The sequence below is a fragment of the Rhincodon typus genome, chromosome 19 (assembly GCF_021869965.1).
Source record: "Rhincodon typus isolate 14 chromosome 19, sRhiTyp1.1, whole genome shotgun sequence".
Lineage (NCBI taxonomy): Eukaryota > Metazoa > Chordata > Chondrichthyes > Orectolobiformes > Rhincodontidae > Rhincodon > Rhincodon typus.
This window is the reverse complement of record NC_063350.1, coordinates 44,615,378-44,632,204: the sequence shown is the minus strand read 5'-3', so window position 1 is coordinate 44,632,204 and position 16,827 is coordinate 44,615,378. Positions and strand designations below refer to the sequence as shown.

General features: G+C 38.2%; 1 protein-coding gene across 1 annotated transcript in view; it reads left to right on the top strand.

Moving 5' to 3' along the window:
• The window catches only part of ctnnbl1 (catenin, beta like 1), a 156,668-nt gene extending 148,504 nt beyond the window's left edge, over positions 1-8,164 (top strand). Inside the window, exon 16 of the mRNA XM_048608403.1 lies at positions 6,771-8,164. Coding sequence (XP_048464360.1) covers positions 6,771-6,859 — 89 coding nt within the window. The 3' untranslated portion in view covers positions 6,860-8,164. The remainder of the gene's footprint in view (positions 1-6,770) is intronic.
• The last annotated feature ends 8,663 nt before the right edge of the window (positions 8,165-16,827 follow it).

The following is a 16,827-nucleotide window of genomic DNA, read 5'->3' as shown; positions in this document are numbered from 1 at the left end:
CTATCTGATTTGAATTTCCGTTTTTTTATATGAAATAGTTTAACCTACCTGAGATGAAACTTTTTAAATAATTACAATTACATATTAAAGTAGACACATATTTGTAGAATAAAAACTTAAATTTATCAGATATTGGGGAGTTAGATTTCCGAAGGAAGTTAGCCTAGGCTGCAGACACATCCTTGAAGAAACTTTTTTCTGTTAGCAAGAAGATTAGAACAGCAAAAACGTCTAAACAAGATAACCTGATAAGAGTACCAAGAGACAAATAATGTAACAAGGTGGGGTGGGGGTGGGGTGCAGAAACAAGTTTGAAACAGGGTTACTAGGCCCTGAAGAGAATAAACAATCGTCACTTCGCAAGTTGGATAAGAACGAAGTTGTTCCTGAAATCGCCAGCTTTGTCACAAAATCATAGTATTAGGTTTAACTATGTATAACTTTATATGGAGCTGATATAACAAATATTTTAACAATTGATAGAAATTAACATCCATTTTAATCTTCTGTACTAAGATCAGCAAGGATTATAAAATTACATGACCAAATTTGAAAAGTCATGAGTAATAAGCAAGTACATGATGCAGGTTGGCAAATGTCTAGGAACGGACATAACATTCGGTGTTGGAACGTGGTCAATAATTGTATGAGCCTAAGGATAGGCAATAAGGAGTCTAGCAAACATCATGAGATGATGGGAGGACCCAAAGTGGGTGTTGAAGTTATCCATCATTGATCGTATATTCACAGGGGACGTGACAAGCAATGATGTCAATATTGCATGTAACCATTGTAATATGGTATATATAAGTATCCTGTACTTCACCGGGAAAGGTAGAGTGTCATTGACCTCCAACATCTGCTGTGATTATGAGGGCAATTGGGCCAGATTCAGAACAATCCCTGGCCTCTCCCACATGTTAAAATGGCTAATGTTACAAATAGCAATGTATTGATAATGTGAGCTAATTTACTGTTTTATGTCACTGCCTTCTCTTCAGTCACTCAGGAAAGTTATACGTTATTGTGAATAATCAATAAAGATACATACCTGTCTGATCAATTATTGGTTTACATTTTCCAGCAGATTATCTTAATGTTGCCTCCAAATTAGAAATGTTCCCATTTGAAATAACATCTCTAATAGCATCTGATACTTTAAAAATCAAGTGTAAAAAGACAGACTATGATGTTAGGCAGGCATAAATCAAGGGCTGAAGATCCTTCAAAATGTATGTCCTTGAAATTATTCCAGCTGCTGTTCTATAAAAGTATGTGCAGGTGTGGGAAGTGATTTTATTCTGTCTTTTTTTCCCTAGCAGCACAGGGCACCATGTGGGCAGTGATGGATGGCCAGTTTCAGTAATTGAATCACATGGTTTGAACTCAAGCTCTGCTGCACCAGTGTCTTGAATTGCAGTAATATCTGATTTTTATTTCAACAGACCTTAAAGATTTACAGCAGAACACAATTTATACACAGAAAATCGCCATCCCCTGCTGAGACCTGTTTTATATGATATGATTGGTTTAATGGCTTGGTTTTAATTACCTTTTCAGTATTTTAATCTTGTCCTGTTTCTATAATCCATCACACACTGTTGAACAGTAACATAGAACAGTACAACGCAGGAACAGGCCCTTTGGCCCACCATGTCTGCACCGAACATGATGCCATTCCAAATTAATCTCATCTCCTTGTGCCTTCTTCACCCATATTTGTGAAATTAATCCAAGATGTTTCTAAATTGGCCTTATTGCTTATGGTATTGTTTATTCCGACACTTCTGTTGACATCATGGGCATCTCACTTAGAAATACAAATTCAAATTCCCAATTTAATTCCTTACATGAATGGATCACTTCTATTTGTGAATTACTCAAAATAAATATCACTGCAATATGTTTTCTTTCAATGCTGTATTGTGTGGGTATGTGAATGCAGCTGTAGAGTCAACTGAGTGCCTTGTTGGCAAATGTGGAGATTTTTGGTGTTCTGTCACTTATGTAAAATACAATCATCGATTATTCATTCATTCATTCAGTATTCTGAACTTACGGATTTTTCATGCCTTTGAAGGAACAGCAGCAACTCCGGTCACCAGTGAGATATTGTCAGTCTTTCAGCCATTTTAAGAGAACTCCTCTTATTAATGAAGTCAGTTTGATCTCCTTGGATCCCTTTTGCCATGTTTGTTTTTAATGAGGTTTTATGCTCATTTATGGGAAAGCTGCCAGACTTGGGGAACTAAATAGTTTATGTTCATACAAGTTTCAGGAAGAATATGGTAGATTTGTAGATCTTGCTGTCTCAATTTTCCCCATGAGTTCATTTGTGCCTCACAAGTGAATATCAGCAAAGTAAAGGCAACATCCAGGTAAAATTGGTTTCTCTTTCGAGTTACTAATGCTGAAAGGTTGCTGAACTGAATCTCGATCTGTATTTTCAGTTCTGCGCTGCTTTCCTGTCAATCATTCAGCTACCTTGTCACTGGCCGAGTATTCTGCACTAAAACTGAAAGTAAAGCTTAGTTATAAATTTCCTCTGTGAAAAGTGGTGGTCGAGTGACTGGGGAAATCTGTGTTAAAGGAGACAAAGTACTGATGGGCTTATTTGTCATTATTACCTTTTCTGTCATGTTGAGGCAAAGTAGAATAACATAAACTTGTTACCTGTTTCAAATATGTTTAAGGACTAGGAAGCATTGCACAACCTTTTTAATGCATTTTATGAATCAGATGAGTGAGATAATAAACAGCCCCATTGTATACAATACATATGAAATATTAAACTGTATTATACACATCATGTCCCACCATTCACGATTCCCCCCAGTTTCAATGAACCCTTTTGCTGCTGCATATACAATAAGTATTTCCAAAAAGTGCCCTTACATTACAGTAAAAATCCAACACTTGAGGAAAAGATGAATTAGGATGGCTCAAATTTGTGGCTGTTCATAGCAATTTTGTCAGAGTGCATTTCTGTAGCATTCCGAGTCCGAACAAGCATGATATCTTAGCCTCAATTTTTGTTATTCTGCACTATAAAGCAAAATTATGACCATCAAATTGGATGAATGAGAAATACTTTTATTGGCCAAGGGCAAATGAATTTGGAGGAATGTACTAGGCAGAAAAACTTAAATACTGAATCCGGAGCTCAATAGAGACAAAATGAAGGACAGATAACCAATCCCTCCTCAAGATGGGCCATTTAAATGCATTTTTAATTTTATTTCATGCATGTCAGGTTTTCTGGGGCTTGAAAACCCCGGCAGATAGAAAAATGCAGGAAGAACCAAATCCATGAGGAAAATGCATTTACAGCATTACTTTCAAGTCTGTTGGAGGAGAAATGTTTCCTGAGAGCCCAAAAATCTGACTCCAGCAGTCACAGTCCACAGTGTCCAACTCCATCCTCTTTCTATTATCTTGTACTTACCTATCATCTGCTCCTAGCTGCTTTTGTTGGCCGTTGGGAACCCAGTCTGTCCACCCTTTGGTTGAGAAGCCTATTGAGAAAATGTAAGATTTTCAGCAGTTAATTCCAAAAACCAAACACTGCATTTAGAGGCCTTTGTTCAAAAATCCTGACAACTGCCTTGGATTTTATTTTTGAAGAATGAGTTATTTTTAACCATTTTTGTGGTCCACTTATATTGTACTTAACTTTCACTTAAAGCTCATAGAGTTTTGACTTTTTCTCATTATTAGTAGTTCTGATGCAAATTGATATGTTTCCATACATTCTCCTCCACAAACAATGCCATTCCATTCCCTGATTTAGATTCACCACTTATTTCAGTCTGTTTCTTTTGGCACATGTTAAATTTGTTATTTCTTTTTTAACCCTGGTGTTACGTTTATTAGTGCCAAGTTGAACTTAGTATTGGTTCCTAGACACCTTCTGTTTTGTCATTCTGGGAGATGTAATGAAATCTCAGTCACCATTTTGATTTAGACTCCTACCACAAAAGATAAACAATTGATTCTGAAGCATCTGCTGTGCTTTTCCACAACTAATAACTGGAGAGCTAACAGTGGCACCTCCAGTGCTCCCTCCATACTGTCCCCCTCATCCCCATCTTTCCCCAGAGACTTTGTTTCTCCACCAGCGTAGAAGTAAAATCATCCAAAAATAGCATGAAGTAAGGAATCTTTGGAATTCTCCGCTCTCATGAGTTATAGGTGCTCCATTATTGTCTATCTCAGCCTTAAATATATTCAAATGCTTGGTCTCCAGGAATCAGGGCATCTAGGGAGTGGGTAAGAAAATGGAGTTATAGCCTAAGATCAGATTTAGTTTGCAGCAGGCTTCACAGGGCATTAGTGTCCTCTCAGCCCATCCTTTGAGAAAGTTTGCAAAGTTTAAAGATGATATAAAAGCAATTTGCTACAGTTTTCATCTTGAGGGGCCCAGGTTTTATGGTTGGGAAAATTGTCTGTAAGATCGTTAGATTTCTCGCCATCTATTCCCAGACCTGTATGACTTGGATTAGTATGTAGTAATAGTAAATCAAGTCGTTGTTTGCTGCTTGTTTTTCTTTGAGGGACTAAGTCAGCAAACAGGATTGGAGGGTATTGACATTTATAGAGGTATACTTCATGAACCCTTCAAAGCTGTTGCATGGTTACAGATTCATTTAATTATTTCCTACTTGAATAGACCTCTCCGATATAAGGACCATTTGCTTCCAAAATTGTGTTGTTCTGATGCATTGTAGAGAACATAGCTCTGGCTCCATTTCAACCCTGCCAGCTTTTTGTTTAAAATCTGTTTTTCCACACCATCCAACCTCAACTTTGACCATATGTATGATGAGTTGATGGATTTCCTTGTCATGAAGCTAAAGATCAGCGTTTGCATTAATTTTTTCTCACTCTTACTAATGTTTCCTCTTCCTTTATCTCTATCCATTTCTCTTTATATTTGTAGATTACCTAATATTTTTAAATTTAGTCACTATAACAGTAATGCAGTTCATAAGGCAATAAGATGGAAAATTAAAGTTGTATTAAGCAGAATATTAGGTAATTTATGTTTTACAAGAATGTGTGTTGTCATAGTGATTAACATATATAATATATGGCTGTTCTGATCCTAGCTGTTGTTATTACTGGGCAAGTCAGATCCCAGACCTGAAGCTAGCTTGCTAAGAACTAGTTTTTTTTTTAAATTTAATGAGGTGTTCTGTCACCACAACATCAGCATGAAATGTTGCATATCCAGTTTTAAGAATGAAAGAATTTATTTTCCAAAGTAAAAGAAGATAGAATAGAATAAACCAGTCATAGAATAGAATAAATGTTACATAACATACAATTTTATATATTTCAAAATACAGTAAAATTGCAATCCCCTCTGTCCTAATACCTTTACTTTATAGTACTCAAACACCAGAGAATATTTACTTCTCTGTCATATCTGTAGGTTAAACTTACTTGTTTCTTTCAATCCCCAGTCTTGAGAATTTGGTAGCCTTTTTTTTCAATTAGTCTCACAACTGAGCTTAGAGTTTTTCAGCTTCCAGTAACTCTTCAGGGTTTTGGCTAAACATTTCTGGTCTGCTCTTTTCAACTAATATCCTTGCCCTGAGGTAACCCGTTTACTAAATTTTCTGAAACCAACTCTGCTCTCGAGGAGAAACTGTTTCATACATCTAACTTCAATTAGTTCTGCAAACTGACAAACAAAAGCTCCTTCGAAACAGCAAGTAAGCTAATGTTCCTTAACGTTTACTGTGTCCACTCAAAACTCTCCCAATGTAAGCAAATTCTCATCATTGCCCCAGGGACCTCTCCATCATTACTAATTTTTTAAAAAATCATCACCTCCAGGATAACTGACAAGTTCATCATTAAACCCCTCGTACACACAGACCAAAACTTGTATGCTATTCGTCCTAAATCCAAGCTCTAAAATAAATTAGATTAAAATCTATATGAATCTCACACCTTGCATCACAGCTAGTTAACCTACCAACTGTCCATTGGATTATGTTCATTGTAAAAATATTGATCTTAACATTTATTCAAATTGTCTTTTTCATTGTTTGCGAGGTGATGGTTGTTGGCTGTGTACAAACTGACTGTTTTTCCTACATTTTACCTGAGTGAACTTCAGACAAAGAAGTGCATCACTTAAATGTACTTTGGGATGCCTAGAGGTTGGGAAAGTTATTATTTCGTGATTAAAACATAATGTACAGTAGGCCAACCACTGACATTTTTGAGGAAAGGGTAGCCCTTTCAATGCACCAAGCTCATCCATCCATCCACAGAAACTCACTTTCACAGCATTTAATATTAAACTAAAATTATACAATTTATTAGATTTGTAACTCGAGGCGGTCTACCTGGTTGAGGAATTTGACATGTGGAAAAGAGACCTGTTGAAAGATACCCCCTGCCCCTCAAACCTGATCCCCACAATTCCCAAAATGCAAAACCTTCCCAACGTTACTTACAAATTGGTTGGAACGCTGCGTCGTCTTGGAATTCTGGATCCTGTCATTTTCACAACAATAACCACCACCTCTAAATGCTACTGACTACAAAAAAAATATATCTCTAGTTGAAGAGTGTATTGAATTTTTTCCATTGTGGCACTTAAGAGATTTTTCATATTAGTTTGAGTATTCCTCATTTGTGCTACAATGGCACATGATTTGCAGGAAAAGTGCATTTAAATCATGAAATGAATATGATATTTAACCTGAAACATAGTTGTCTCTGCCTCCTTCATTTTTTTAAAACCTGTTTTCCAGAATATGCAGAAAATATTGGCGATGGGAAGAATGACGAGTTTAAAGAAAGTGAACAGAAAAGAATCTTGGCTCTACTTGAAAATTTCTAAGAACACAGTATCGTTAGTCTGTAAATGTTGGATAAGTCTTGAGAAATACAATAACGAACTTGCAGTCTAAGGTGGGCCTACAAAATCTTCACTGAATTTTATTGGACTGGGAACACAACAGTGAAGTTGATTTTAATATACCGTGCAACATGTTTGAAGAATGTGCTTCCTTCACAGTAAAAAAAACTACCATACTGATCGAGCACCACAACATTCAATCAACTAAAACTTGCCACTCCTACAGCAGAGATCTTTACAAATTCTATTCAAAAAGTCTGCTTTAATGATTTCCTGTCAAAACCAAACTTATTTTTTCTTAGCGTTAATATTGCATAATGTGTTACATGACACGTAATCTGTAGAAACAAAGTAGTTGATATTTTGTACTCAAACCGGTGCACTATTTGACTAAGATGTCTGACTTGCATTTTTCTGAAGAAAATGGATTTGTTTTGATATAAATATACCTGTTACAAACTGTCCACCTTGAATATATGTAAAATTGAACCATATTCTGAAGACGGCAGTTCCATTTGGTGTTTCAGTGAAATACATATGTGAGTGCAAATGTTGCTTTCCATCTTGTATGCTAGATGTACTTTTTATAAAAGCACTTTGTTTCTGCTTTTTGTCTATCATCAGAAATGGAGGTGTATATATGTTTTAACCTATGGTTTGAATGACATTTCCATGAAATTTGACATTTCCCAACCAGAAAAAAAAAGATATTTACACCAGTCAGCAGTTGAAAAGAGAAAATTTCCAGGATCTTCACACAAAAGCTTTTAGCCTTTTTTGGCTTGTTTGCAAATGCTGATTAACTAAGAGATAAGTCTTTCATTTTCATTTTTTTTTTAAATTTCATCATTCACAGTGTTTATCTTTATTTCCAGCAACATTTGTAATGATTTGTAGAATTCAGTCGCTGAATAGTTAACTTCACTGGATACCAATAGAAAGATACAAGTTGACGTTATTTCTTTAACAGTGACTAAGGTGCAGAGAAAAACAGAAAATTGGTCTACACAAAGAAAAATAGTTGTTTATTTTTAAATGAAGAAGTTGTTTATTTCCTTGCTGGACTAATTCAGGTTTCTACATTAACTACAGACTAAATCCTCTACCTGTGATGTATTGCTTACAGTAAGTTTTGAGTAATTGTTAACCTTAAAGGGACTTTAGAGGCACCCTAATTGTGATAAATGCTGAAATGCATTTCATTGCTGTTTAATTAACGGTAGAACTTCCTTTAAAACAAAAGCTTGTAGAACTGCATTTGTACAAATAAAAGTATTTGAAACTCTAGCCATCGGTATTTTTTTTATGCTGAGACAGTTTACTATGAATGAGAAAAATTAAGAATTTTGTGCGTGGTGGAGGAAGATTTAAATGAGATTGAATATATTGAATGCATGTGACAATAAAGGATAAAATACAGTGAAAAGTATGTGCCGTCACTCGTACATAAGCGCCATTCACAGAAGAAGATGAGAAAAGATAACTTAAAGAGAGTCCAACTTTTGTCTTGTCCACTGCTACGGCACACTGCTGCCAGAGTCCCACTTCAGGCTTCCTAGCCCACTCCATGCTGCAGAGAGTGTCCCACTCCGGGCTACACCAGCCCACTCCATGCTGCAGAGTGTGTCCCACTCCAGGCCTCCCATCCCATGCCTTATCACTGAGAGTCCCAGTCCAAGCTACGTGGCCAACCAACCATCTCTGCAGCTACACTGCCTCTGAAAATGCAGCCGCCACTCTGGAGCCAATCAAAGCTGCCTCCTGCCTAAGAGTTCTTTTTATTGGGAAAGAATCTGTGTAATAAACGAATAATTTTAATCATGATTGTAAGGACAGTATTTTTTCTAAACTGAAATGAGTTTTTTTTTAAAACAAATAACCTGACCCCCATGTTAAGTTATTGAGGTTTGAGTTGGAGCTGAAGGGGTATACTGATGCAGCTCTAGTTGGCAACAAGAAGTTGATTGGTCTATGGCCTAGTGACCAATTATCGATGACACACACATTTTGCTCGCCAGTAAGTGTATGTGTTTGGTTCTCTGGTAACTGAAAAGCTTGTGGCTGAGAACAAATTATAGAGAACAGTGTTCAGTTCTTCCTCAACTCAGGAGCAGTCTCCCTATTTTCTGAAGTGAAAACTCAATAAATGTGAAGTAAACCAGTTTATCTTTCCTGGAACAGTTGTTGTAAGCTGTGATTTCTGACTAATAAGTCAGATATCTTTTATCAGTGAACCAGCCACCTGATGTATCTTACCAAACCATGGAAACTCCCAAAGAAAAATGGCTACAAAGCATTGTGCTGCTCAGCAGAAGAATCATCAGGATCATCTCAGCCTTAGAACCTGGTACAAAGGCTACTCAACTTTCTTTTAAGCCTTTTCCCCTCTGCCATAGCTTATTTTTATCCCATTTATTTGTCTGTGTGTAAAATGAGTTAATAAGGAGATTCGAGTTTTAATTAGTGGTGTTACATGCTGAAGGTTTATAACTAGCTGAAGGTTTATAACTATTTGTAGCTAAAATCTAATTACTTCTAATAAATTGTGATTCTTGTTCTAAGCAGCAACCTGCGCCTTGCTTTCTGTAGCCTGGGTGTTAAAATCGGGTAAATTGGGGAACTTTGTGTACTTTTTAAAATCTTTAACTTCTGCGATGGATTCTGGGAAGAGCAGAGCTTGATTTCCAATTCACTACCCTAATGAGATGTAACATGATTTACAAATATTTTATTACTGAGAGTTATGAATTAAAGGTATGTAACAGTTCTTTCAGCACCTCTTTGAAAGAAGATAAAACAGAAATAGATTCCAAAAAAAAGTTGCCAGAAGGACTGAAAGTCAAAAAGAAGTTTGTAAAGCTTTTGAGACAGACTGCAACAAAGCCGAGGTTACGTGATTAACTGAATGTAAATAAAACTGGTAAGTTGACACCGCTAATAGTTAAAATATAGTAACAGCTAATGTGTAGAGAAATAAAATAGTTGCAAGTTTCTTTAAAATGAGAACGCCATCAAAGATGGCAGATAATGACCATATTGGTATATGAAGACCACTTCCAAACAAGATGAGCATCCAAAAGGAAAGTAGCATGACAGCAGAGGTTTATGTTTTATATTCTTGTTTCAGAGAAATAGTTGAATGCTAACTGTAATATACATATAATATATGTTATATTCGACATAAACTGAAAAGTTAACTTGACTAGACCACAGTGCAATCTTGTTGTAGGCAGTATAATACTGCCATTAATCTATCTTCTGGCTAAGAGTTAAATATTGTGTTACGTTTGAGAGCTAGGTGCTTGTTTTATTTTTCCATGTTCAATCTTATTAATCGTTAAAATCCATTTTCAAATGCATTAGTTCACACATCCCTGATTTCATTTAGAATGACACCAATAAAATTGCATGCTCTTAACACAGTCTGTATTTTGTTTTAGCTTGGGTAACTTAGTACTGATGTCCAACATTTCTGTATTAAGTCACTGCTAACAGTATAAGAAAGAATGGACATCTGTACTACCTGGATTGCATTAAAGTTGCTTACTTCACTCATGAATCTACTATTCTTGCAGAATACCATTCAGTGTAATATTCTGTCTTACTTGCATTTTTGCTAGCCTTCCAACATTGCACCTTGTTGGCACAAATGGCTGAATTCTCCCAGCCCCTGAATGAAATGGGCTGTGCCAAGACAGTTGGAAAAGTATGGCAAGATCAGAAAAATTAAGATTCTCCAAGTTGAGAAAAAGACGATTTATTTTCCATCTACAGTTTCAATACTGCTCACTAGTGCGATTCTTGTTTCAATGAGGGGCCTAGTTTCATGCATTAACATCTCATTAATACATGTTTTCACCTCATATACGCTGTTTGCTGTTTGGTCCTTCTGTTAAGACAAGGATTCTCTCATGGTCAGTAAGGCAATGAATGTCAGGCACCCCACCACTCCCTTTTCCCTATTGTCGGCTGCCTTCTCCCAGGGAATGAGTAGGCAGCACAAAGGGCAACGCAGGGATAACAGTCTTTGAGTTGGGGTAGATGAGAAGAATTGAGGGAAGACTCAATTGTGAGAGTGGTAGATCATGAGCTTTGGTGGGAGATAAGTGTAGCAGATAGTTGGTGAGAGTGATGTAGACAAGAGATGACAGCACTTAACATTGCAGAGTGCAGAAGTTCATTAACCTTCTTGTGGCATTGTGCATTCCTCTGAACTGTGGACATCACACTGACACTGGTCAGTGAACAAGGTTGGCACAGCCTGGTGACATGGTCTCTGCTGGCAATCCTGAGGAAAGTGGAAGGCCCTCCTCTTTCACACTCCACCCAACAGGCCCTCTAGGTTCCTGTCAACAAATCAAAGTGCCAACTTACTTTTATTCAACATCACCAGGGAATTCTTTCCACATTGCAACTCTGAAGAACTATTTGTGGCTGGCACCAATTAGTTAGGTGTGCAGCTGAAGTTTAAATATGACACCAAAGAGCAATTTCTGGTGGGTTCCAGCAGCAGTGAGCACTTTCAGCGCTGGCACCACACGATGCTGCTTTGGAGGTGTGGTGCAAGCATAATAAGGCAGGCAGTTCTGAGGAAGGGTCACCAGACTGAAACATTAACTCAGATTTTCTTCTTCACAGATGCTGCCAGACCTGCTGAGTTTTTCCAGCAACTTCTGTTTTTGTTGCAGAGAATACGCTTTGACTTCCACAAGCTCACAGAGAGGAGCCCTCCACGAAACTCCCCTAAATTAAGATTTGGCTGATTTTTGTTTTAAAAAAAAATTCATCCCATAATGCTTTTTTTAAAATCAGATAAGTGTCCTTTCCAAAGGGTTGAGATCATTTATATAAAATTTGGAGGGGTTGCGGGGGGAGGGGAGAGACAGCATAAAGAATACATTTGATGCAAAACATTTACTCCTGCACCACATATTTATTGTACTCTTGATAATGTTTTTTTTAAATCGTATATTCAGTAATTAATTAAATTTTACTTGTTACTTGCATTTAACTTAGTCCTCACCAATCTACCTGTCAGAGATGCATTTGTCCCTGACAATATTAATTGATAGGACTACTGGATCGTCCTGATGGAAATGAAGACTTTTTTCTGGTGCAGAGATCTTCCATCATGTTGTGCAGCACTACCATGAGGCTTAATAAGATAGATTCAGAGCAGAGCTAACAGCTGAAACTTGAGCATTTATGAAGCATTGTGGGCCGAGAACAGTAGAATTGTATTCAACTAAAATCTGTAACCTCTGGCCAGGCACATCCCTCATTTTACAATCTGGTGTCTAGCAAGGTGACTAACATTCGTTCAATGAGTAGCGCAGGAGAGCATTACAGGAGCAACTTAAAATACACTGAAAAACACAATGCCAACCTAGTAAAGCTACAATATGGTATTACCTTTCTTTTAAAACAACAGAAAGCACGGGATAGAGCCTATCAACCTTGGAACCAGTGGATCTGATAAATTGTCTGCCATCATGATGTTGCGTGTAATTGTGACTGGTGAGAGATAAGTAAAGAACTAATGGGAGGAAGACAAGGCTCCACACATGATCTCACCTTCAATGACAGGGAACCCTCAGAATATCAGTGTAAAAGACAAGGCTGAAGCTTTCACTCCCATTTTCAGGCAGAAATGCCGAGTGGATGATTCACCTCCTGAGGTCTGCAACATTACAGATGCCAGTCTTCAACTAATTTGTTTCACAAGATATAGTTCTGCATAGTGGATATGGCAAAGGCTTTGGGCATCAACATTTATTTGCATAATTTCATAGGATGTGGGCATTACTGGCAGGGCCAGCAGCAGTTGCCCATCTTTATTTGCCATTGAGAAGATGGTAGTGAGTTGCCTTCACGAACAGTTACAATCTATCTGATGTAGGTGCACCAACATTGATGTTATTGTCTTTGCATAAAGATCCTGGAACTCTATTCCTGACAGCGCTCTGGATACACCCACACTACATGGACTGCAGTATTTCCTCAAGGGCATTTAAGATAGACAATAAATGTTAGCTTTGCCAGTAATGTTCATATCCCATCAAGAGTAAAAAAAAAAGTGCTGTTTCAGTTTCAGTGGTTGTGTTGTTCTGGTTACATCATAACCATTTGTAACACATGATTTTTTTTGTACTTTGTGTTTGCACTAACCCTCTTGAGAGATATAAGTTACATAGAACAGTACAACAGAGGAACAGGCCCTTCAGCCGATGATGTTATGCAGCACATTATGCCAAATGAAACTAATCCCTTCTGCCTGCCTTTAGTCCATATCCCTCCATTCCTTGCATATTCATGTGCTTATCTAAAAGTCCCTTAAATGGCCTTATCATATTTGCCTCCACCAGCACCCCTGGCAGTGCCTTCCAAACTCTTACCATTCTCTGTGTTAAAAAAAAAACTTGCCCCTCATGTGTCCTTTGAACTTTACCCCTTAACTTAAATGCATGCCCCCTTGTAGTAGACCTTTCAACTCTAGGAAAAATATTCTGACTGTCAATCCTATCTATGCATCTCATAATGCTATAGACTTCTTTCAAGTCTCCTCTCAGCCTCCACCAGTCAAGAGAAAACAGCCCAAGTTTTTCTCACCTCTCCTTATAGCTCACACGTGGAGAATAATTCACTTTTTCCACACAACAACCATAAAAACACTTTGTGAAGCCTATCCTGAGACTATTTGTTAGATATAAGTTGTTGGCAATTTGGTGTAACAAAATTATTCACCAAAGATAATGCCGAGGTTGCCTAAAGCTGCTCCTGTTCAGATAGAGACAACAAGGTGCAGGGCTGGATGAACACAGCAGGCCAAGCAGCATCATAGGAGCAGAGAGGCTGATGTTTCGGGCCTAGACCCTTCATCAGAAAAGGGGGAGGGGAAGGGGGTTTTGAAATAAATAGGGAGAGAGTGGGAGGCGGATAGAAGAGGGATAGAGGAGAGGATAGGTGGAGAGGAAACAAACAGGTCGAAGAGGCGGGGATGGAGCCAGTAAAGGTGAGTGTAGGTAGGGAGTTAGGAAGGGGATAGGTCAGTCCAGGGAGGACGGACAGGTCAAGGGGGCGGGATGAGGGAACCCTGCAGCCCAATGGTATCAATGTGGCTTTCACAAGTTTCAAAATCTCCCCTCGCCCTACCGCATCCCAAAACCAGTCCAGCTCGTCCCTGCCTCCCTAACCTGTTCTTCCTCCCACCTATCCCCTCCTCCCACCTCAAGCCGCACCTCCATCTCCTACCGACCAACCTCATCCCACCCCCTTGACCTGTCCGTCCTCCCTGGGCTGACCTATCCCCTTCCTAACTCCCCACCTACACTCACCTTTACTGGCTCCATCCCCGCCTCTTCGACCTGTTTGTTTCCTCTCTACCTATCCTCTCCTCTATCCCTCTTCTATCCGCCTCCCACTCTCTCCCTATTTATTCCAAAGCCCCCTTCCCCTCCCCCTTTTCTGATGAAGGGTCTAGGCCCGAAACGTCAGCCTCTCTGCTCCTATGATGCTGCTTGGCCTGCTGTGTTCATCCAGCCCTGCACCTTGTTGTCTCGGAGTCTCCAGCATCTGCAGTTCCTACTAACCCTGTTCAGATAGAAGTGGTTTAATTTTGAATTCCAGCTACTTGACTTGAGTTATATTTTCCCCATAGATGGAGACAGCTCTGATTGCAGGCTGTGGCCTGATCTTCATGTGGTGATTGGTTATAGCCTGCATTGTAATAGAAACTCAGTGAGCTGCACAGGCCCATGGCAGGTAAGACTGTCTGAAATATCAGAACACTGTCATGGTAAATTTGCACTAAACTTAAAGTCATCTGGCAGGGTACAGTGCATTACAATAAAAGTTCAGATGGGCTTTCTGTACTTTGCATTGCTACCTTACCGCTTGGATGACCACTGACACTTCGTATCTTGACAGCATTTCCTGAATCAAGCAGAGTGCACAGATGACACTAATCTCATTCTTACGGTCATTAAAAATGAACAAAGCTTTGCAGTGCTACTGTGATAACATTTTCGACTATCCAATTGGCCAATGAAGTGATTTGCAAATTAGAGGTTGAAAAAAATGTAAACTTGTCTTTACTGAGCATGTTGCACTATGGATGAGACGCAAAGGGACTTCTCTGAAATGTCAAATTAAAGTGGTAATGAAACTGTCTGATTGTATTTGGGATCTGGCCAGTGGGATGCATACACAATATGTGCACGTTTTGTTTTTCTTTCATCATTAAATAGTTTGTTGATGTGAAATGGGTACAATTCTAACTCCCCAGTAAGAATATTGGACCAGGTTTTACCTTCAAAGTAACTGGGCTTTCACTATGGTTTATGCATGTGGTACAGCAATTTCGAGCTGATGTGTGGCTAAACACAAATCAAAATTTGTGCTGCTTCAGTGCAGCTTCCTAGAAATAGTAAGAGCTTCTCTAGCTTTTTAAAAAGGATAAGTGTAAGTAAAGTAAGCATTGGTCCTCTAGAAAGAAAGTCTTTGGAGTTAAAGGAAATAGGGAAAAGACAGATGAGTAACACAGAAATTTTCATTGTAGAGGACAAAGCTAACACTGCAGAAATGATTATGATTCAGAATGTGAAAGGGAACAAGAAGCTTTAAACAATGACAATCACCAGGGAAAGGGAGTTGAGAAAATTGTTAGAACTAAGATCTGACAAGCCCCCTTGTTGTGATGGACTTCAAGCGAGGTGTGAGAATAAGAGGGCTGCTGAGATAGTTGATGTGTTGATTTAATTTTTCCAAAGTTCTCAAGATTCGGAAAGATCCCATCAGCTCAAAATATAGTTAATGTGACTCCTGTATTCAAGAAAGGAGGAAGACTGTAAACAGGAAACTACAAGCGGATTATCCTAACAGCCGTAATGGGGAAGATGCTAGAGTCTGTTATTAAGGAAATTACAGCAGGGCACTTAGAAAATATCAATGCAATCAAATAGAGCCAACATGGAAAAGGGAAATTATGATTGACTAATTTATTAGGATTATTTGAGTAAGTGTCAAGCAATGTATTAAAAAAGGAATCAATGAATGTCCTGTACTAAGATTTACAGAAGGCATTTGAGAAGGTGTCACATCAAAGGATTATACAAACAACAAGATCCTTCAGACTGCCAATATGTTACAAAAGGTGTGTCACAGGGATCCAGTGTTTGGAGCTCAATTATTTACAATCTTCATAAATGACTTGGATGAAGGGACTGGACAAATGGTTTCCAAATTTGCTGATGTTACAAAAATAGGTAGGATAGTGGTGAAGGGATCTGCAAAGGGATACAAACAGATTAAGTAAGCAGGCAAAAAAATTTGGCAGATGGAGTAAAGTGTAGGAAAATGAGAACTTGTCCAATTTGGCAGAAAGAATAGACAAGTAACATATTATCTAAATTGAACCAAACTGCAAAACTCTGGGGTACAGATGGAGTTAAGTGTGCTGGTACATTAATTACAAGAAGTTAATAAGTAGATGCTGCAAGTGGTTAGGAAAGCAAGTGGGTTTGAAAGGGGAATGGTATATAAAGGTGAGGATATTTTGCTGCAGTTGTATAGAGCACTGATGAGATCTGGATAACATGTACAGTTTTGGATTCCTTATTTAAGAAAATCTGTATATGTGTAAAATGCAGCTCATAGAATGTTTACATGATTGATAACCAGTATGAGGAAGTTGCATTATGTGGTAAAGTTGGACAGGTTTAGTCTGTATCCATTTGAGTTTAAAAGGCCAAGAGGTGATTTTATTGAAATATATAAAATAGTGAGAGATTTGACAGGATGGATACTAAAAACATGTTTTCCCTTAGGAGAGACTAGAATTAGGGAACACAGTGTAAAAATATGGGGTCTTGGATGAAGGGACTGGACATATGGTTTCCAAATTTTCCAAAAATGAACATTAAAAAGATGGAGATGAGGTTTTTCACTGAAAC